Consider the following 23,848-nt stretch of genomic DNA (forward strand, 5'->3'; position numbering starts at 1 on the left):
GACTAACAAAAGAGAGATTGGCACTGGAGCTGAAGTAAAACAATAAGTTTATTAATCACTCATGAGTGGGACCACGTCCACACAACAATCAAGTATTGAGGGAGGAGGTACCTTGAACTCACAAACCATCGTCCCTATATACAGTTTTGTTGCAATGTAAGCATATGAACAGAAATGGAAAGAGCAAATTTAATCAAAGCTATCGGCAAACAAGGGCAGATGGATGACCACTTGGTCAGCAAATAGGGAGGGGGAGTAGGAATGCTTATGGCAGCAGTGAACAATAAATAAATAGCCTCTAAGAATAGGTGCCCCGGCAGCTACAAACCCCCCAGCACGTACATTGCAGAGCCATGTCAAAAGAGGTCAACAAAAATGGATGACAAAAGCAGGGTGAAAAGACGAACAGCAGAGGACGAAGGAAACGAAATGGAAGAAACAGCCAAAATAACTGTTGCTTATACTAATGCAAAATATTACACGTTTCCACATATTCATCTGCCTGGGCTGGGCTCTGTGCAAAGTAGCTGGCCGACAAGAGATGGGTAGATCTAAAATGTCTTTGCTTTCAATTAGGATTGTCTCTTAGGCCTGGGAATCACAAGAAACCTGGTACAGGTCAAAGTCCTAAAAGTTCGTATGGCCCAAAGAAGACGCTACAAATGAGCCTTGAGGAGACATCGCAGCAAGATGTGTATCCAAAATATGCCTTAAGACCCTGACCAGAGAGGCGCGGTGGCAAGCAAGTAACTTGGAAGCCGTGTAAACTCTGCTGAACGGCATTTTCAGCAGAATTCTCTGCTCCTGGCAATAATGAGCATTGAGGGAGAGATCCTTTATTTTTTCCAGCAATAGAAGACCAGTCTGGTGTCCTCCAGTATTTAAAACTCTTCCAGTTCTTTAGAGAATCAGAAAAGCCTGGACATTATACTTGCTGGAGTAGCCCGAGGTACAAAATTGGCTCTGCTAAAGCACCACTCCTGCGTAGGGTGATGTGGTTACAGCATTTCCAGAGTAGCAAAAGGAGGGCAGCGGGTGAACACTGCAGCTCTACTAATCATACTCGAATTATTATAAACAAGTTGCAACCAGTTATATTTTCGAAATTGATATTAATACTTAGGAAGAGGATGAGGAGGGGGCACCTTTAACAAGAAAGAAGGCAGGTAGAAGGAGAAATTGAGGAAGGTGGAGAGCGTTGAAAGGCTTAATATGGTTTAGATGTATTAAAAACACTGAAACCTGCAGACATGATATTGAGCTTGATAGCGTCAACCACCACTTCCTCGTCCAGTGTAGCTAACTCTTCAGACATAAACCCCCTTTCTACAGAGGCTCTACAGTCCTAGCCTTCTGCAGCCAGTTTACTTTCTAGACCACTATCTCACTCACTACAGAAACTGGCCGCCAAGCTGCCAAACTTAAATCAAGGAGCTGCTAAAATAGTCTTACCCTTCCGAGCCAAGAAAAATCAAAAGCCTGTGTGCCTTCAGATCTTGTAGCATATGCAAAGATCTATTTTGAGGCTGGTTATGGATATCTTTGAAGTAGAACTAGTCCTAATGTGTGTAATAGCTCACACAACAAAGGAGTGGCCAGATAAGAGGACTGTGTGTGAGTTAGTAAGAACCTATGCTCTCTATTACTGCATACAGAACATTTCTCAAATGCACAGTGAAGAAAAAGCAGCATCAGCTTCTGTACACATCATCAAAGAAAAAATGCTAGCAAAGGAACTACCGTTTGTCAAGACTGGTAAAAAGGAGCCACAACACATATGAAAATGGAAGGAGTTGCTAAAATTGTCTCGCTCAGAGAGAAAACTAAGGATCCAGTCTAGAATTTCAGGCCAGAAAAAGTTATATAAATGTATGTAAAGGGTGATTCATCAAAGCAAAATATGAGCCATGGAAAAACAAATCTATTGCCTCAATTAGGGAAGACAAATGGAATGAAGAGCTCATTGATGAGGTTTATAATATAAAAGCAAACAACCAATGCACATTTTCCTTGCCCGAAGAGAGCAGACTGGGTTGAGGTGTAAATCTCTGCAAACTACTCCCAATCGACTGAAATCATCAGGGACCATACACGATCACCTGAATGTCTACGAGCAAAGGCCCATGATTTGGAAGTTACACTTTAGGACCATGCAAGTCACAACCTGAACACAAACTGAGCTATCCATGGCATTTCGTAAAAACGGAAGTCTGAGATCAAAACTGTTTCTTGGCTATGTTTAGGGAGTAAATAAATAATAAGCCAAATTGTTGAGCTATGTCGACTGCTGTAACAACTGTAGCTTCCGATTTGCCAATGAAGACTGCAAAATCATCTGCAAATCCTAATAGATGGAAAGGGTATCTTCTTATGTCACAGACTGTGATACCGGTAATCGTGGACACTTTAAGTAAACAAGTATTTGCAATGCAATAGGCCTCGCATTACTGAAAGTATAAGCTGTTGGAATGCTAACATTAATGCAACACCACCAATAACTCAAACTTTCAGCAATGAGAGAGCTATTGCATTGCAAATAGATTGCGGCATTTGCGCATTAGATTTACACATCTGAAGCTACAACGCAGGTGCCGTGATTGGTTCAAAAGTAAGAAATAGAAAAAAACAATTTATTTTTCTATTTCTTTACCTTTGAAGCAATTGCGGCACCTGCGCTTTTGCTTAAGGCGTTTAATGCTAGTGCGCAGGTGCCGCGATTGTAACTAAAGTAAACAATTAGGGGAAAAAAGGCATCCAAGCGCTTTTATTTTCTATCCATTTACTTTTATAACAACGGCTGCGCCCACGCTTTAGCTTTTAACATCTAAAGCGTGGATCCTGCCACTTTATTAAAAGTTAATAAATAGGGGGAAAAACATGCGGACGCATTCAGCATGGCAAATACCAAAATAAAGGCACGGCCATTATATCAGGAGAGGCGTGCCGCGCTGGTTACATGAAGTAAAAAAAAAAAAAAAGAGCATGTTGCGGGAGAGTGTGTCCTGCCTGAAAAAGCAGGCAGGAGAAAGACATTTAACAAAATAGTGCCTACAGGCTATAATTAAACCTTACCATGTAACAACACATGTAACACGGGGTGTTTTCATGGGAGGTTACAAGAAGAGAAAAGGCGGTACTAAGGAGGGACTACTAAGCCTATTGACCAATGAAAAGCCACCATTTACAAAGGACAGTGACAGGAGCCAATTAACAAGATGGACGGAAAGTGGGCGGTGCTTCAAGTCCATACCGGACTACAGCATGTCTCGAAGAGACAGCGCAATCGCTGCCAAGGCGAGACCTAGAAAGGATGTAGCTAAAGGGCAAATAGTGTTTGGGAAAATGGGAAGCCCTGTTCTGTCACATGTTCAACTCAGGGGCGGCTCGTGTTAAATGGCGAAAGGGGCATTGCTCTACCATCATGGGGGAGGAGTAGGGGGAGAAAAACCTCAGAGCAGCTCTACTCAAAAAGCTGATTATTGCTTTTTACAAAAGGATTTTTATTTTATTTTTTAGGGTAGTTGGAGCGAGCCTGTACCAGGCTGAACATGTGAAGAGCGAGCATAATTCTCCTACTAAAGGCACTAACCAGGACAGTAACATCACTGTGGAAGACGTGACCAGTTTTATTGGCGACGCCTAGACTTGATTTTGGGCATATACTGCTCTGGCCCAAGGTGGGGTCAGAAGAGCTGCATTAATTTGATGGAAAAGGATGGGCAGACCTAGGGGGACAATGTAGGAGTGGGAGTCTACCACGGAAAGCAGGCTTCTCCTCCTCCAATGCTTGTGTGGCTTCTATTGGCTGATGAGCCCTGCAGCTTTCGATTCCAAAGACTATGATTTTTGCAGTGCACATGCAAGTTGCTGTGGCAGAGCTACTCCTCTTCGCCTACTGGCTAGGCTGACTCACCAGTATGTACTTTTGTAACAAGATTTCCCTTTTTAAATTCAACTCTGTCTTGGCTCACTGTACACATGTATTAAGTGTGCTCGTTTTTTTAAACATTGTAAACCATCTGCGATTGCAGCAGCAATCCCAGCAAGAAACTGGCCGCAGGTCAGCTCACTGTGCACCTTTTCTCCACTGAAGTAGGCCATGCCAAAAGGTATGGTTAAGGGGGTAGCCTTCCACTGACCAAACAGCCAGTTCCTGGCCTGTAAATTATAAAAGTCAGCGCAAGTGGGGTGGGCGTGATTCTCAGGCAATACTGACTTGTCCTGAAATTAACTGTGCAGCAACACCAACAAGTATTGCTTTTCACATTTCTAGAGACTTGGAGGCCTGAGGTATGCACTCTGTATTGTCAAAAGAGAGAAACTCGGATACAGCTAATGGTGACCAGTATATGTGCAACCACATTTGATTTCCATGTATTATCTATACAAGTAAAGTACTACAGTGGGGTTCAAGTGGGGAAGACGAGTGTGCTCTAATGACAAACCACTAAGATCTAGTTGAAATTATTCCCCCAATTTTCACAACAATGACAGTACCCCAAGAACCGGCTAGTGCTAAAGACAACAAAAGTGTGGGACTTTTTAAAATCCAAAATCAATAAATGAAAAATATGAAATAGCCTTTGCCTTCTTCACAAACAATATGACTTTAGTAAAATCACAATTTAACTAAAAGCATTGAGTGTCCTTCTCCTGTAATAATTCAGTATTCTCTTCCACACATCCATGTGAGGAATGCCTCAAGTCTATGTGTACTTCAGATGTTTACATCATTTATTTTAGCAGCACTGTGCTTACGTTTGCATTGAAGCTTGGCTACGTTAACAAAAGTAGGTGACCCATGAGGTGCAATGCTCTGCCAAAGCTTTACCAAATTGTTCCGGAAAAATAGGGGACAAAGGGAGACACCATTAAACCCTTTTGTTTTACATTTCTGATTTCAATTTGCAGGAGAAGCGCTGGCTTTAATGACCAGAGACAAAGCCGCAAAAATATAAAACCACTTACATCACGGATAAAATATTGAACGGTAAAATGAACAACAGATTATTGAAAAGACAATTGAAAAGTGTATGATTAGCATTTATAGCTGTAGAATCTTCATGAAAACTGTAAGATTACAGATGACTATTTTACCTCCATTTAGTTTTAAACCCTTAATGAAGTAGAGGGATTCGAATTTATTTCTCTTTTTATCCTGACTGCAATTAGATATGTAATTGAGGGATAGCTCCCTGAGGTTAGATATGTGAGAGGCTATGTCAAACAGTAAGGCTGCATACGATGCTGCTTACGATGAATATCAATATGCGTTGCGGATAGCAAGATTTACTTCAACATATTTCCAGTCTGCGTTACTCCATTATTTATTATGTGTGGTATCATGAGATCAACATGGGTATATCACTTGTTGCAAACCACAGACTACTAGGTGCAAGTATGTTGCCTCATACATGATGAAGCACACGACCATTAAGAGAAGAGGAAGCTCATCTTCTGGATACCAGTGAGTAAGTAAACACAAGGAGATGGTAAGTTACAGAAGCATTACTTATTAGCACTTATCGTTGACGTTGCAGCAGCATTACACTTTTCTTTGAGATCAGACTTTTTTATGCTGTTCTCTCACTGGTCACTGAATTCAGCACCCAAGAAATCATTGGCCCAATTCGGAATCAAGAACAAGTGAAGTTTTCCATTATTCTCGATCATCAATTTGGCCAGTAAAATTACAGCATATGTGTGGTATTGCTGTTGCAATCACCTCTTAGCTGTTATAAATGAGCAGGAAAAGACATTATGTGAGCCATTTGATGTTTCAAAGACTACTTGTCTATTGCGAATTTCAGAAATACATCCCTGTAAAAAGGATATGGGCTAAGATGGGGCACAGGCTCTGTCCCAGGAGCAAAACTGACAATTACCCATTTGTCCTCTGAACTACAAGATTTGTGGCAAACGCCTCCCACCCAATGTGCCCCTCTTCCATAAGTAGTCTGGTCTAGTTGCTAGAATCTGGAAAAACAGGCTGAACCCATACATGTCCACCAAGTAGTTATTTGTTTTTATATATCCGTTTACTTAATGTGAGAAATGCATATAAGACCATCTATTTCAACAGGGTACACTTACATCACTTAGAGATCCAGCAGACAAATGTATTTTTCCAGGAGGGCTCTCAGTTCGATCAGATTTAAGATTTCCCGATTGACCTAAGCATTCAGTATTGTTGAATGTCCGAGTGGTACTATAGTTTTGAAATAATTGGAGGGCAATCAGATGTTTTCCTGAAAGAAACTGCCAGCCAAATTAACCATTTTGTTTTACCTGATTTCTATGGCGAAAGTGTCATATGTTCTAGCTTTAGATTCGTTTTTTTTCTCATGAAAGAGTTGTCTTATGTTACTAGACACATAAAGAATGTGTGTTCTAACAAAAGAGAACTCTCTCTGGTGGCTGCCAGAAGAGCAATGGATATGCAAGGGCATTGGAAAGAACTATACGGTCTTGGGGCCATGGGGTTAAAAGATATACAGACGTTTATTAGAATTTATAAAAAGGCAAACCAAATTATGAGGTGAAGTAAAAGTACCCGAGAGATGCTGCTATGGTACTCCAGGATTCTGACTTGACCTTGAGGATTTCCATAAATGGAAGCTTTTGGCCATCTCCTAAGTAGAAGATTTATGGAGACCCTAAGATTGCAGGCATTTGCCGAATTTCAAGGTCAATATGAATTAACTGAGTCTCATTAGTACAAATACTTGCAAATCTGGCATACTTTATCTGTTTACACAGGCTTACTTACTTAAACACTTTAGTTTGGTCAACGATCATCAAAGCAACAGACCAATACAATAGAAGACAACTATATAACAAATAAAACATTTTGATAAAAAGGATATTGTAGACCCACATAAACTTAGCACCACAGCTTCAATAAAAACAAGTAATAAATATTAAATGAAAACAATTATAGAAGGAAATCAACATATCATCTAGGTAGTACAAAAGATTTTCACTCAGCCTACAGGGACATATCCTCATCAAAGGGACAAAGTAGGGCCTACACTTTTAGCGTACATGCAGATTGAATGCCACGTCACAGAAGCAATAGTAAGTATCAAACCTCGGGAGACTCCTCAGGTCCGCGCGACACAGTTCCGGAATAGCTATTACATGGACCTATTCTCCATCATAAGGACAGGGGAGTAAGAGATTTTGCACCGGATGGGCCAGATACTATAAAGAAACTTGGATATTGAAAAAAAAGAAAAATGATGTATCTGCCTGATAAATTCTCAAGGCTATCCTGAACTGGGGACCTCCCGGGAATCGACATGGGGAGCTATCCAGTGCTTATGCTGTTTCAGATAATATGGACAAAAACACACTCCTTTTGGTAAATATGGAGGATAAATCCCAATTGGTGTTTCATTTGCTGACTGCACACACAATAGACCAAATTTACAAAACGTTGTTCAATAACTGTAAACCAGAGTTAGAAACAATTAACACGCATTTACAATGCAATAGGTCTCGCATTAGGAAAGTTTGAGCTATTGGTCTTGTAAATGACAATATTTTTATTTATGTGTTGGTTTTAAAAATAGCTAAATTAATAGCTTTGTCATTTACAATGCCAATAGTTATAACTTTCGCAAATGTGACACCTATAGCATTTGTAATGCAACATGTTTTGTATTTACGTGACTTAGATGTATTGATATTACAAATAACGATGGCTTTTAATTTTTTTAAATAATTAATACTTAAATAAAAGTGATTGTAATTTATAATGGCAATAGCTTAAACTTTTGTAAATAACTTTTGTAAAGATTATGTTTAGTGTATTTTATTGTGATGAAAATCCAAGAACAGAAGTGAAATATTAACATCTTTTTGTGACATTTGTAATAAAGCTTGAAACATTGAGAGAACATATTTGACCCAGTAGTTGTTGAATTGTTGCACAGATTGATGCGGTGATGGCGCGGAGTCATGTTGTGGTGGCGACGAGTGATGCTGTGGCGTTCAGTGATGCTGTGGTAACGCATAGTGATGCTGTGGTAACGCATAGTGATGTTGTGGTGCCCCTGAGTGATGCTGTGGTGCCCCCGAGTGATGCTGTGGTGCCCCCGAGTGATGCTGTGGTGCCCCCGAGTGATGCTGTGGTGCCCCCGAGTGATGCTGTGGTGCCCCCGAGTGATGCTGTGGTGCCCCCGAGTGATGCTGTGGTGGCCCCGAGTGATGCTGTGGTGGCCCCGAGTGATGCTGTGGTGGCCCCGGCCCCGAGTGATGCTGTGGTGGCCCCGAGTGATGCTGTGGTGGCCCCGAGTGATGCTGTGGTGGCCCCGAGTGATGCTGTGGTGGCCCCGAGTGATGCTGTGGTGGCCCCGAGTGATGCAGTGGTGGCCCAGAGTGATGCAGTGGTGGCCCAGAGTGATGCAGTGGTGGCCCAGAGTGATGCAGTGGTGACCCCGAGTGATGCTGTGGAGGCCCCGAGTGATGCTGTGAGGCCCCGAGTGATGCTGTGGAGGCCCCGAGTGATGCTGTGGAGGCCCCGAGTGATGCTGTGGAGGCCCCGAGTGATGCTGTGGAGGCCCGAGTGATGCTGTGGAGGCCCGAGTGATGCTGTGGAGGCCCCGAGTGATGCTGTGGAGGCCGTGAGGGATGCTGTGGAGGCCCGAGTGATGCTGTGGAGGCCGTGAGTGGTGCTGTGGTGGTGCTGAGTGGTGCTGTGGTGGTGCTGAGTGGTGCTGTGGTGGTGCTGAGTGGTGCTGTGGTGCTGCTGAGTGGTGCTGTGGTGCTGCTGAGTGGTGCTGTGGTGCTGCTGAGTGGTGCTGTGGTGGTGCTGGGTGGTGCTGTGCTGATGCTGAGTGGTGCTGTGGTGGTGCTGTGGTAGTGCTGAGTGATGCTGTGGTGGTGCTGAGTGGTGCTGTGGTGGTGCCGAGTGGTGCTGTGGTGGTGCTTAATGATGCTGTGGAGGTGCTTAATGATGCTGTGGTGGTGCTGAGTGGTGCTGTGGTGGTGCTGAGTGGTGCTGTGGTGGTGCTGAGTGGTGCTGTGGTGGTGCTGGGTGGTGCTGTGGTGGTGCTGGGTGGTGCTGTGGTGGCGCTGAGTGATAATGTGGTGGTGCTGAGTGGTGGTGCTGAGTGGTGCTGAATGATGCGGTGGTGGTGCTGAATGATAATGTGGTGGTGCTGAGTGATAATGTGGTGGTGCTGAGTGATAATGTGGTGGTGCTGAGTGATAATGTGGTGGTGCTGAGTTATAATTTGGTGGTGCTGAGTGGTGCTGTGGTGGTGCTGAGTGGTGCTGTGGTGGTGCTGAGTGATAATGTGGTGGTGCTGAGTGATGTGGTGGTGCTGTGGTGGTGCTGAGTGATAATGTGGTGGTGCTGAGTGATAATGTGGTGGTGCTGAGTGATGCTGTGGTGGTGCTGAGTGATGCTGTGGTGGTGCTGAGTGGTGCTGTGGTGGTGTTGAGTGATAATGTGGTGGTGCTGAGTGGCGCTGTGGTGGTGCTGAGTGGCGCTGTGGTGGTGCTGGGTGGCGCTGTGGTGGTGCGGAGTGGAGCTGTGGTGGTGCGGAGTGGCGCTGTGGTGGTGCGGAGTGGCGCTGTGGTGGTGCGGAGTGGCGCTGTGGTGGTGCGGAGTGGCGCTGTGGTGGTGCGGAGTGGCGCTGTGGTGGTGCGGAGTGGCACTGTGGTGGTGCTGAGTGATAATGTGGTGGTGCTGAGTGATAATGTGGTGGTGCTGAGTTGTGCTGTGGTGGTGTGGAGTGATAATGTGGTGGTGATGAGTGGTGCTGTGGTGGTGCTGAGTGACGTTGTGGTGGTGCTGAATGACACTGTGGTGGTGCTGAGACGCTTTGGTGGTGCTGAGTGATGCTGTGGTGGTGCTGAGTGGTGCTGTGTAGTGGTGCTGTGGTGGTGCTGAGTGATGCTGAGTGGTGCTGTGGTGGTGCTGAGTGATAATGTGGTGGTACTGAGTGATAATGTGGTGGTGCTGAGTGATGCTGGGGTAGAGCCGAGTGATGATGTGGTGATGCAGAGGGCAGAAAGGCACAAAAAACGAGTCTAACAGAGGGCAGAAAGGCACAACTAGAGATTGAGCTATTGCCACTGTAAATGACAATGCCTTTTATTTATGTGTTTTGAAATGCTGCAAGCGGTGCATAAACATGCAAATGTCTTACTTATAGTCCTGTAAGTACAAAGTGCGTATTTACGCACCACTTGCAGGTTTTTAAAATACGCAAATAAAAGGTATTAGTATTTACAATGCCAATAGCTCAAACGCTTGCAAATGCGAGACCTATTGCATTGCAAACTCTTTTTTTGATCTACAACACATCTAAAATGTGGTCTCTAATAAGTTTTAATGCATGCGCTGCTCTATACGAGACCTAAACATGAAGATCCGCCCCTTCCAGATACAGCTGGTGCATGCAATCAATAGTGCATTCATGCTTGGTTGAAAGGCTTAATGGTACATGCTACACGTATGAATTAATGACAGACATTAATGATATAGGATGGCCTCGTGAGTGACATCATCAGGCTGAGGCTGCCGGAGGGGCTTGTGCAGACAGTGCCATTTACCCCCAGTGGTTGGCACCGGGAGGGCTGTTAGAGACAGATATTATGTAGAGGCCCCCCACGCGTAAACTCAACCTGTAGGTATCAGAGCGCTTTAGGCGACCACCAGTTACATTACAGACAGACACATTAATTTTTAGACACAGGGAAAATAAGTGATTTGTCCAGAATCAAAAGATGTTTGAGTCTCCCGCCGGGATCGAACCTGGTTCCCCATCTTCAAAGTCGTCCGCTCTAGCTGTTGAGCCACATCCTGATCAAGTGAGCCTCCGAACCTGCATGGATGTCGAAGTCAACTTGCCGGGATCATCATGTCAGGCAGCCTCTGCAGGTAGATACAGTGGGGTGTCTGATAGAAAGCACGACAGCCAGACATCCATCTATCCTACTTTGTGGCTGTAGGTATGTGTCACACGGTTAATGAGAAGGCCACCCGACGCATGCACAATAGAGACGTTCCTGCATTTCAGACCCAGCGGCAAGTTGGAACACGAAGCAAAGAAATAAAAGCCTGTATGTGTGAATGTTTGTATATTTTTTATTTAGATGACATAATGCACGTCTTCACAATGATGTGCTGACCCTGCATCTATTTAATATTAAAGTCGATGTGTGTATACAGACGGACACATTCATTTCGAGGCACGGGGAAAATAAGTGATTTGTCCAGAATCAAAAGATGTTTGAGCCTCCCGCCGGGATCAAACCCGGTTCCCCATCATCAAGGTTGTCCGCTCTAGCCGTTGAGCCACATCCTGATCAAGTAAGCCCCCGACCCTGCATGGATGTCGCAGTCAGCTTGCTGGGATCATCATGTCAGGCGGTCTCAGCAGGCAGATACAGTGGGGTGTCTGATAGAAAGCACGACAGCCAGACATCCATCCATCGTACTTTGTGGCTGTAGGTATGTGTCACACGGTTTATGAGAAGGCCACCCGACGCATGCGCAATAGAGGCGTTCCTGCATTTCAGACTCAGCGGCAAGTTGGACCACGAATCGAAGAAATAAAAGCCTGTATGTTTGAATGTTTGTATATTTTGATTTAGATGACCTAATGCGCGTCTTCACAATGATGTGCGGACCCTGCATCTATTTATTATTAAAGTGGATGTGTGTATAATCTAAGTTTGGCCTGGTCGGTAGGCCTATCCAACGACATGCAATGTCTGTGTGTACGGATATTGGATTGTTACAGCAAAGGCCTTCATTTCAGTAGTTACAGAGCAGTGGGCCAGGAATAGGTTTTATGTTGCCATAGGCTGTGTTGTCTATGCCACTGTGTCGACAGAAGGGCTGTGAAGGACGGAGGAGGCGACAGGAAGATCAAAGGAAGGGTGGGAGGGGAAAAAAAGGCATTAGCGAGCGAGAAAAGCCAGAAACACCAGGGGGGGCGGAGAAGCAGATTGCCTTCAAGCTTTCAAGCGAGTGGGAGGGATTCTGTGAGATTAGCTTCTGAGCTCCTATTACAAATGAATAATAAGCAGCGGCTAGAAAATGTTGCAGACACTTTGGGGAAAATGGCTTCTTCCATGTACATGGGCAATGTTATTATCCTTTGTGGCCAAATCCATATAGATGTCAAGATTATTTATATTGATAAAACGGAGAAGCTACCCTTGACTCATGCCACTTGTGTGTTTCAATACATCTATCAATTCATCATTGTTCCCATTTCTAATTAAAGTTGCAGGTTAGTGTGTGCTCTGATACAAATATGTTGTAACAATGGTAACATTCCTATTGCAGCATTTTCAGGCTAGAGCAGCTCACACTTTAACCCGGTTTACTCAATCAAATTCAGACCCGATGTTCACGAGCCCAAGATGCATTGTCCACTTGCTATTCCGAGTATGTTTGTTTATTCATTTGAAGCTCTCTAAGCCCAGGCCACACCAGGAGGATGACAGCGCCCTTTAAAGTTTGACAGGGTGAAGGGAGCTATTATGTGCTATTAACGATGCTACTGTGCGCACTACATGTGTTCCTATCCTATTATTAACACATGTATGCACCTTCTATGCAATGTGAAACATAGTTGATACCTCTTCCACACTAAGGTAAAATCATTAGCAGTGTAATATAAATTGCATAACAATGTAGAACATGAGTTAGCTTAATGTGCTTTTTGTTCAAGTGCCTTTTAATATATCACTAGTTAAACTGGACGCAACGTAATGAAACAAGCTTGTAGTCAGATAAAATGTGTACACCGACATGAACACTTGTGCAAGTATACACTGCGAATTTCGAATATATAATAAACAGTCTTTGCTGTCACCTACGAAGGGATAAAAGAGAATGAATGACCACGATAGTGAATCCACAGATGCAACAGAACAAAAGAAAAAGCGCCGAAAGAAGCTTTTACTTAAAGCAGGGGGCGGGGGAGCGGATCCCTTTGAAGCACGGCCTCACGGCTGTAAAAAAAGTGAAAAAACAGCATGGATGTAATTAGTGGGGAGGAGAAGTGAGGCCGAGCGCGCGCTGGGGTGAATGCCTGAGGCCGAGCTGCCTGTGGGAGGGAGGCTGATGGCTTTGATGTGGATGCGCGTTCCGCACCATTGCACCACACGAACTGTCTGAAATCCGCGATGGTTTCAGACCTTGGTATGCCCTCAATACTCTTGTCTATTAACCCTTGCGGGATTAATAGGCGAGACCTAAAAAAGCTTTTTCCCCCACCTTCTGAAATAAATATTTTTAAATATTTGTACAGTTCATTTACAAGGTATTTACACATGTTTTAGAAACAAAACTGACATCATATAGCCTTTCATTGTGAACAGCATTATTGTCAGACAATTCATTTTACTTTTCTTTCGCCGACTACAAAGCTAGAGGATTTTGTAAACAGGATCTCCAGAATAAAATAAGAAACAATCTGTAAGAAGACATAAGCTAGTATCTGACCTCTGTCTTTGAATGCACAGCAAATGTAAAAAAATGTAAAAGGCATCTTTATTGCTCTTTCACTTTCTTCATTATAAGAACATCTGTTCATTGTCAGCTGGAGTTTCTCACCAGACAGGGCCAGTAGTTTCTAAAAATAGCTCGCCCTGATAACATTTGGCTCGCCATACTGAGTGGGCGAGTAGATTTCCCAAGGCCAGATGATGGATCATTGGGTACTATGACTGGTAAGGAGTGGGATCATAATAGACTTCTTTTCAGACCCTACTTCATCTGGGATCATTAAGGAAAGCTCAGCCTCATTTGTGATTTTGCTCTTTTGATGAAAGGAGCGATTGTTCAGGTACTCAAGACAGAGACACAACTTGGAGCTTACTCCATGGTCTTTCTAGTCCCAAACGCATCTTGGGATTACTGTCTTGTAATTAATCTTAAGAACTTGAACACATTAATTCAGAATCTTCAATTCAAGATGGACACCTTACAAAGGATTATTCTATAGATCCCTTTTATCACTTCCTGAAACCTTTGGATCTAATGAATGCCAATTTGCACATTCCTATTGCAGAATGACACCTCAAATTTCCAAGGTTCGTTGTGGGAAATCAACAAACAGTTCAAAGTTCTGCGCTTCAGTCTCAAATCTGCACTGAAGGTTTTTACAAAGATGACGACTTCGGTTGTGTCTTATCTGCATTTGCAAGGAAATACCAGTATTTCCTTAGCTGGGTGACTGGTTGCTTCATGCTTCATCAGAAGAAGAAACTACTCAGATTTGAGATTGCAGGAAATCAATAATCACATCTCAAGGGGTTCTCCTGAACATACCGAAATGTCAGCTTCAACCTTCCAAGGAAGTGGCCTTCACCGGGGCATGTTCCAGGCCTGAACTAGGGAGGGTCTTTCTCAAAGATAAGAGAATTATGTGCCTCCAATTGTTAACTCTTAAACTGGTGTCTGCTCAGGATGCTCTGGCCAGGCTGTGGTTAGAGGTCAAAGGTCATGTGTCAGAATATGTTCACTGAGTCCAGTAGTTAAGGCTTTATTTGCTCCATCTTCTGTGGTATGGCAGCAAATTATGGTACAACAACAAAAAAACTTGAAGGTCTGGAAGGTTGAGAAAAAGAAGAGGCCACAAAGAAGTGTCACACACCACTATCACAACTAACGGTGAAAGACCATCAGATGTAAAGAAGTCTTATCAGCCCACCCATGTGGCGGAACGTCGTCATCTAGGACCTTATCAGCAGGTTCTTGTATGGCCAAGCCCAAAGGTAATGGCTTAGTGCCAGTAGATCCTGATGCTGAAAGAGGATGTGTCCTCACCGAGAGTGGTGCTGATAGGGTGCAGTGCTCAGAAAGATAAGTGACGGTGATTAAAATGACGGTCAGGGTAAAAAAATATGTTTATTGGTATCTACCAAGACGTCAAATATAAAAACAGTGTGATGACAGTGTGAGAATATCACACAGTGACAACCTTCCAGACCTTCAAGTTTTTTTGTTGTTGTAGCATAGTTCATGAGGGGTATGAGCTTGATAGGTCGGTAAATATAGTCCCCTAGACCCTCCTTTGACAGTTGTTTTTCCAGCAAATTATGGTCACCAACTGCTCATTCCTTGGACAAGCTGATTCTGTTTTTTCAAGAACTCAGCGAAGGCTTGAGGTAGTGGTTGGAAGTGGAGAATGCGCCCAGATGAATTGCAACAGGAGCCTCAATTGTTGTTGGCAACAGATACCAGTCGCATTCACTGGGAAGCAAACTAAGACAGTTCGACTTGTCAGTTGAAATGCCCAATTCTATAGAGCCAGAAATCATCAATTTAGGAAAGACAGCAATCTTCAGAGCACTGAAGTTCTTTCATGACCTGGTTGTCCCCAAAAATATTCTGGCTAAAAAGGACAATACTGTTTCAATCTGATACTTCAATCATCATGCGTTTATTCGAAATGTACCACCTGCTCAGGTGACTTTCGTCTTTTTCTCTCAGGCTGCTTCAAGGCTGTCATGTGACCACACACTGACTCAAGCTGTTGGATTTGTGCAAGCTCTTCTGCACAGAACTGCACCATCTAGAAGGCACTCCTCTATCTTAGTGAGTTGGACCCTCAGCTAAAAAGAAAAAAGGGCTAAGAGCAATGTTACTCAGCCTGATAGTCCATTTGACAGCCGCCCAGATTGTAATTTGGTCACTGCTGTTGATGCTGTGAGGAGGATCCAATGGGACTAACTGGCAGATTCTATTAGAAAACGTCAAGGGAGTTATAGACTCCGGTATCAACCCTCTGGTTGTTAGATTGAGTATTCCTGAAAGGGGAATTTAGAAATTGGCTGCCAATTCTACAACATTAATTCCCATAAAACAGATCAGTCCATATATGGCAGTTAGCCCCGTTATGCATTCCCTATCTTCCCAAACTGATGTTGTAAATCTTCCAAGAATGTCTTGCAATTACACAATACATGCAATGCAGTACTCCAGTAAGAGTGTTGTGCAAGGTAGGCATGTGAATCATATAAGCCACAGGAAGGGCCTCAATCATGAGCCAGATCTTTTTGGGTCTTAGACCTCAGATCAGGCAGGTGCATCGAGGCGCCACGCCCCTGCTTTAACCTTCCCCATGAAGGCTGTCCTTAAGTGGTAACATTGGCCCATGTCCAGGCCCTTACACCATCTGGCAGGGAATCTAAAAAAGCAGTAAAAAAATATGGTGTGTTAATGCATCAGCAAACATACTGGCTTTAATATTGTAGAGTAGAACACCATTTTATTTGTGAGAAGACTAGACCTGGTGGGCCATCTAATAAACACCTCAAAGGAATTTTGTTATTATTAATTAAATCATGGGGATCTTGATAAGCACATTCTAATTTTAGTGGCTGGGAACAAGGCACTATTTTGATTACATTTGTATATCATGGTCCATGAATATGAACGTAAAGTTTAGGAGACCAGAGAAAATAGCTATAGTGATCACAATCCTATTTTACTAGTTCTCAGCATACCAGTTAGTACTAAAGTTACATAAGATTAGATGATTACCTGTCTGACCTAAGGGACAAGGGATTAAGGCTTAGGTGGTGGAAGGTTCACATTCCTACCCTGTTTACCCTCCACTATCACACTTTTTCAAGACCTCGGTAACAAAAAGAATCAACCAAATGCTCAAGTTGTCGACCCTTTTGTTATACTGGGCCAATACATAAGTAAATCACTTTTATTCCCGATTAAAATTAACACTTACACTTAGCCTAGCTGGTTTAACAGGGAATGTAGGTAGGCTAATAGACATCTGTGTTTCTACATAAATAGAACTACCGGACCTCAGGCAGAAATAGCCAGAGCAAGAGTGGAGTATTAATTGCCCATTACAAATATAACCTAGCCATTAGAGAGATATGTGTAAAGACTTAGTGGGCACCTATGAAAATAAAGATACTAGAAGATTGTCAATTCAAAAAGAACCACTGCAGTTCAATCTGTCTACGATTAAATCTGATATATGTTTGGAGCACTTCAGATCCACTTACTGTCCTGGAATTTTGCATCCAACAACAAGAATGGGTGTTCCATTTCAGTAGGCTGTACTCATGTAGCAACTCTTTGGGGCATGAAAACAGAGGCCTTATTGCCAAGGGTGATCTAGGTAACTCTAGTGCCCTTGAGTTGTCACTAAACAAAACTATTACTGTGATTAACTCATTTATTGCAGCTAGAGTTCCGGGTCCGAATAGGATCCCTAATGATTTATACAAGGCGAACCCGGAAAGGTTGGGCCCTTATATCAAATATTGTGTCAAATGCTATACTCAAATTACTACTATACTAATTTAGCTGAGATTATTCCAATCTTCAAGAAGGGGGATAAAGCCAACCCTGGGAATTACATGCACATTAGCCTAATCTACTTCTTGCAAAGGTTTTTATGCAAACAGGTACACTTCTACAGCTTCAGGAGTGGATCACTGAAGATGTCCTGTCTTATTTACAAGCAGGCTTTAGAGCCAATATAAGTACCTTCGACCAAGTCTCCCGCTTTATTTGCATTTTTTGGAAGGCAGTTGTAATTAAAAGGGGCAAACTTTATGTTGCCTTTGTTGATTTGGGTACTGCTTTCATTTTGGTCCGTAGGGGCAAACTCTCGAGAGTGCTGAAAACCATAGGTATATCTGCAATCTATTGGACATCTTGGTGAGGCTACATGCGGACAATCAAGCCCAAGTCAGATATGCAAATGACTGAGCTCATTAGGGTACAGAGTGGAGTCAGGCAAGTGTGTTCTTGCCCCCATACTGTTCTCATTATATATTAACGGGGTGCTGGACTATTTGAACAGGGATGGGTATGACGCGCCAAAAGTTGGGGAGCAGGGTGCCGGCTCTCAATTTGACAGATGACACCATACTGATATCAAAGTCACCACAGGGGCATCAAAAGTTATTAAATAACTTTAACTCCTTCTGTAACGAGTAGGGTTGGAGTTTAATAGTTCCAAGACAAAATATATGTTTTTTACCAATCGGGAAAGGATGCAATGAAAGAGACGCATGTTGACGGGCAAAAACCTTATTGATTTGGTACCCAACCTTGATTATTAAGATTTATCCCCATTTTGAACTGGGTCCCACAACTTGAGAAGACCCATGTGCCTTGAATCCATCAGACTACAAGCATAGCTAAGATCCACAGACAGATATCATCAAGAAGGGTGGCTCCAGCTCTAGAGATCTACACACCAAGGCCTTGGGGGCAGGCAGTATTCTACGGGGATGTGCAAATATGAATACTCTATTAATAGCTGAGCATAGGTTTATTAGATCCTTACTGGAATTTGGAATATGCACAAAATCGAAAGTAGGTTCCTAAACTTTTAGTACCGGTTGTGGTCCACCCAAGCTCTTAAACCCTGTTGGGAGGCCTAAGAGATCTGATGGTATCCCAATGTGCTGCAGAAATCCCTTGGTTGAGACCCATCAAGGCACTCTTAGTGAATGTGGGGTTGGAAATATATTGGACTTCCCCAGAGAAGATGTGCTTGATCCTGAGAGCCAAGGACAAATACATTTATTGAGAACTCACAGCTGTGGAAACCATGATAAGGTGCAAGGGATCACTTTCTCTAGATTTTAGAGATATTAAACCTTGCCCACTGTACGAACCAACCATTGAATAAATTGTCCCGTCTCTTGCATGGAAATTGTATCGCCAATTCAGATACAGAACGTTACCAACCAAAAGGTGTTGTAGTAAATGAAGAATGTATCAGATGATTTGTGTCCTGCATCTTTATATGTCCAGAATCATGGATTCATACTTTATTTTTTTGCTTTGCTACTCCAACCTAAGGGCAAACTGGATTTGCCCCCTTTGTAGGAATATTGGCACTAGGTAGCACTAAGAAGCCTTTGAATACTCAGTTCTGATGCAAGTAGAGTAGTGGTCTTTGGTGTGGCTAAATACTTGATGGCCTTCTAGATTAGGCGCTCAAGGTACACTCTGGGAAAGTGAATAATTGATGTGGGCATTTTGAACTTTCAAGTTCTCCTTTTTAGTTCATCAATTATTTTGAGGTGCTCTTGTTGAAGTTACCCTCCATAGAGGGAACCAAAGGTAAATAGTTACTATCAGAGCTGGTCCTCTATAATTTTTTACTGTTAGGCAGGTGCTTATTATATCCTAATAGTAGGATGGATGTATTACCGGGCCCTGGGTAAAAGATGCATTTGAATGATTATTTTATATTGAGAAAATGTTGACGGTTGTTTTTCTTGTTTTCTTTGTGGCTATAATATACAAAAAGTATTGGGGATTGCGAACCCTAATGTTTCCTTCCCCAATTTACTACGCGAACTACGCTGAAACCAATTTTTTTCTTGACTTATTTTATGATATGTCGATATTGGTTAATTTGGTGATATATTTAGTCTGATTGAATAGTGTGTGGTTGATTGTCACAAGGTTTAATAGCACAGGTCACTTTAACTGAAATTGTATATAGTATATTGCTGCTACCGGAATGGCATTTCTCATCAAATTGTTTTCTTAGCTAAAATTGAACAGGGCCTTTTTTGGATTTTGGCAGTGCGCTTACCAAACCCACAATCTAAAAAAATATATGGCTTGGGCCCAGGATCTGTCACAGTTACTATAAATATATTCTGCAGCTTACATGATTTTATTTGGTGTGGCTGCCTTGAGACTCTGTGTTGTATATATATTTATTTGTGATCTTGTTTTAACATAATCGTATGTACAAGTAACATTTATTTAAATGTGATGTACTTTTCTGATCTGTGATTGAAATAAAGTTTATGATGATGATGGTATAGTTAAGGAGGACACATTGGCAGGACTATTTCCGCTTCTCCCCTTAGATATTTGATTTGAGATTCAAGAAGTTGTTACAGCTATCACCCTAAGTCCATCTTGCAAGGCCCCTAGTCCAGATGAGGTCTCATTGGATCTCTATAACGAGAATTCTGGGCTTTGTGCCACGTTATTTACGAGTATTTTAAATGCAGCTGTCACTTAAAAACTACCAAATTCTTGGCATACAGCTGTTATTGTCCCTGTTTAAAAAAGGGTAACAGACAAGATACCTGTTACTACAGGCCAATCTCCATGCTAAATTCTATTGTCAAAATAGTTGGCTGTGTAATTTTGCATTGGATAGTCGCATGGATCAATAGCTGCAAAGTCTTAATGTGGCTTCAGGGAAGGGCTCGGTACATAGGAGCAGTGTTTAAAATTATACGCGATTATCAATAAGTATAAAGTAGCCAACAGGGGGTACTTTATCTCGCCTTTATGGAACAGTAGCGCCTTTGACCAGGTTGACTGGTCAAAGCTTTAGAGTATCCTATCAGTTATGGGTTTTGTCAAGAACGTAATGGACTTTCTTTGTGCCTTACGTTCTGGGGTCTTGGCATTGGTAAGGTATGGTATGGTATGGCATAGTATAAAGTTGGCATGTACTGAGCTCGTTAGACTGGAGCGGGGTGTGTAGAAAGCCTGTGTCTTGGCCCATACTTTGTTTCTTTTATATATAAAAGGTTGATATGCCTTCCTGCATTCAACAGGAAAGGATATACTAACCGTTGGCTCCAACACCGTCCCTACCTTACTTAATGCAGGTGACAATGTTTTATTGTTACAAACTCCTAATGGCTTGAAGGGTCTTATAGATAATTTGGTCAAATTCATGGACAAACTGAACCTTGAAACAAACATGTCTAAAACCCATTATATGGTGTATGGCCCAAAATTAAGATGAGATCAACTTTCATCGAGAGTGTGCACATATATATATAGAAGGTCAACCATTTTTCACGCCAAGGGGTCACGTTTGACTCATTCGATTCTTGGTCATCCTGTCTCCCAAATAGGTGCCTCAGGTTCAATCATTTCGTCTTGGTTTTGTTTAATTTAGCTAAGAGCACTGCCTTATGAGCCCTATAAGAAATATAATCTTAGCTCTATCTAAGCCCTATTAGAAATATAAAGGTGGAAGGGTCTACCTATTTTGATCCATGGAGCAATTATTTAAAAATTATGAGCCTTTAAACAGCTACAGTTAGAAGAAAATAGCTTTTGCAGGCATTTATTAGGCCTGTCTGGCCCTGTAGCCCTCATTATTTACTCTATGAGGAATTAGACCTTACGCAGAAGATTATATAAAGTTAGCACCGATCTTTCAATGGATGTCCATTTGGAGAAACAAACATGCCACATTTGATGGATCATTGCAGACTGCCTTCCATGTAATATGGGTCATAAGATTCCTTGGCTCAGACATCAAGTGGATTGCTGAAACCATCGGCAGACCGAACATTTTTAAGCAGTGGTGTAACAAAGGCCCCCGCAGCCCCAGTGGTGTGGGGGCCCAAAGCTTCGAGGAGCCACCTTAGCACAATACTCTGGCTGTAGAGCTTCTGATTGAGTCCAGAGTGGGCCCCTTCACGTACCTTGCAGGGGGGCCCTCAAGCTTCATTGCACCAGAGTGTTTATGTTGTCCGAACAGTTTACCAAGTGTGAAAGGCAAAGGGTAAAAAAAGGACGTCCATGACTTTAATCAATGTGAATAGAAAGGAGAAAGAACTTTAAAAGCTAATCTTACCAGAATATGCACTTTTAAAAAAACTGCTGCCACAGAGCCCTACCTGGCCATAGTTTAAAACTACTGGGAAAGATCACTGTTGACCAGATTTTGCTCGGGTAGCATAAGAACTCTTTAACAAAATTGACCTGCCCTTGTGATGAACTTCTGTTATGACCTTGATCCACTTTGCTTTCTTTTGCAAATAATATCAATTTTTTAAGCAACACTATTTATTACCAGTACTTAAAGTACATGGATTCTATAAGTGCTAACCTGCTTTTTTTTACTTTATGTGGATATTGGGTAATCCCACTGTCTGCCATTTTGTGTGGAGCTTTTTAAAATGATTCAAAGGCAATTACATTTTTCGCAATTCTTCATACCTGGTGACTTCCTAAATGGCTATAGCTCAGTCATCTCACATGAGAATTGTTCGATGATGGGGGCTAACAAAAACTACTTTATTTCAATTTATAATAGCACAGATTCCTGAGAGAATGATTAACAGACGGTGATATTGCCAACTAATTGGTATTCACTTATTCAAGCTCAGGAGGAACGGAAGATGCACTAGACATGGTAGTCACACATCCCTAAATCAGGTACATTAAACCAGTAAACTCCATATTTTCAGGCAAGTATGTGCCCAGCCTCTGACAAACATTTGTAACATTCTCCCGATGAGCAGACTGCAAAAAGTACCTTTGGTCAATAGGCAGGCGATTCTTTCTGTAAATGGAATTACAAATAATATTTCATGAGCTCTTTGCCAATAAATTACCCGATGTTTGGGAAAATCTGCAAAAAAGGCCGAAGGCTTCAACTAACTGTGAAAACTGGTTCTGGACTTATTTTTATTGAAATCCGTAGAAGCTACTTTTTAGCTGTCAAATCACCCATTTCCCTTGTTAAAGACTTCTGTCAGTATACTATAAACATTTTCAAAATGTACATTTTATTGCTCTGTTTTCTTATATTGCATCTATGGATTGCTCTGCCCAATTGTTTGAAGTGTTAGCCCTGCCTCCTTGAATTGGAAAATTAGCCCCCTGTACAGCCCCCAAACCCCTCTACCCAAGTTTAAGTCTAGTTGCACGCACCTCATTATGAATGTGACAAGGAGGAGACAGACTAAGAGTAATGATATTATCGGTAAGTGACAGAGTCATTCCTTTCTCACCTCAAAACAAAAGAAACCATGTAAAGTAGACAGCTGTAAATGTAGCCTGGTATAACAAGCTTAACGTGCTTAAAATGATGTGCGAGTATGCTTTGTGAGATTTGAAACAAGGTTCATATGCGCAAGTACGTATAACGAAACAGAAGCCTTGGCTGTGTCACGGATTTTGTGCTGAAATAGCGTCATACTTATCGTGCACAGTGAAAGTACGCAAGTCATTTTACCTGTCCAGATCACGACCCTTTGAAAAAGCCCCAGTACAAAACTAGTGTTGTTCGGACAAGCTACTTCACTTTCACTTCCTTCTCATAGACAGTTTAAAAATGCCGCCTTTGCGGAAGTATTCAGTGTGCAGTGCAAAACGCACTTCCCTCTCCTCACCTCTAAGGTCTCGCTGATACTCCTCCAAGGACTGCTCCGTGTCTGAATCCCAGGACTCCATCAAGATTGTTTCCTTATGTTATGCTAAACTGTCAACTGTATATCCTTCAAATCTCCAGCTTTGCTATCACTGTCTTTCCACGCCACACATAAAAATGCATGGCGGGTGTTGTAGTCTCTGTTCTCGTCTCATTTCCGAGCAAGTGACGCCACGTTGCTATTCCTTAGACTACCATTCCCAGTAGCCACTGGGCCAGAGTAGCGGCCATGGAACGCAAACAAATGTTGCTGTGAAGTTGCCAGGTCGGCTTGCCAAAACAAGCTCAACTAGTCTTGAAGATAAGTCCAAAGCAAGCTCAACCTCTCTCAAAGAAGCCCACGAACAAAGAAATCCACGAATAATTGTATTGTAAATGTGTAAATGTAAATGTACGAACACCGACTAATGTTGCAGTCTCCCACAAATAAAACGAAACAATGGATTGTAGTTTATTGAAAGTGTTACAATTTGCAGATATCATTTTTGATTGACATGGCATAAGAAGGCAGTGTGTGGGCGGGCCCGAGCCGAGCTGATGTGTGCTGACTGCTGGGGATGGGGCCTGATCAGTGACAGCCTCGCACAAAGTATTTTGGAGATCCGCATGTTGAAGTGCTTAGAAATTATGGGAATTGTGATAAAGTAAATGGGAAACTCGTTATTTTATCTATG

The 23,848-nt window shown here is 42.5% G+C and overlaps 1 protein-coding gene across 1 annotated transcript in view; it reads right to left on the reverse strand.

Moving 5' to 3' along the window:
- Positions 1-23,325, reverse strand: part of SDCCAG8 (SHH signaling and ciliogenesis regulator SDCCAG8) — a 1,376,087-nt gene extending 1,352,762 nt beyond the window's left edge. The window contains exon 1 of the mRNA XM_086925289.1: positions 23,137-23,325. Coding sequence (XP_086781415.1) covers positions 23,137-23,197 — 61 coding nt within the window. The 5' untranslated portion in view covers positions 23,198-23,325. The remainder of the gene's footprint in view (positions 1-23,136) is intronic.
- Positions 23,326-23,848: the final 523 nt, after the last annotated feature.

Source organism: Lissotriton vulgaris, chromosome 6 (genome assembly GCF_964263255.1).
Source record: "Lissotriton vulgaris chromosome 6, aLisVul1.2, whole genome shotgun sequence".
Classification (NCBI taxonomy): domain Eukaryota; kingdom Metazoa; phylum Chordata; class Amphibia; order Caudata; family Salamandridae; genus Lissotriton; species Lissotriton vulgaris.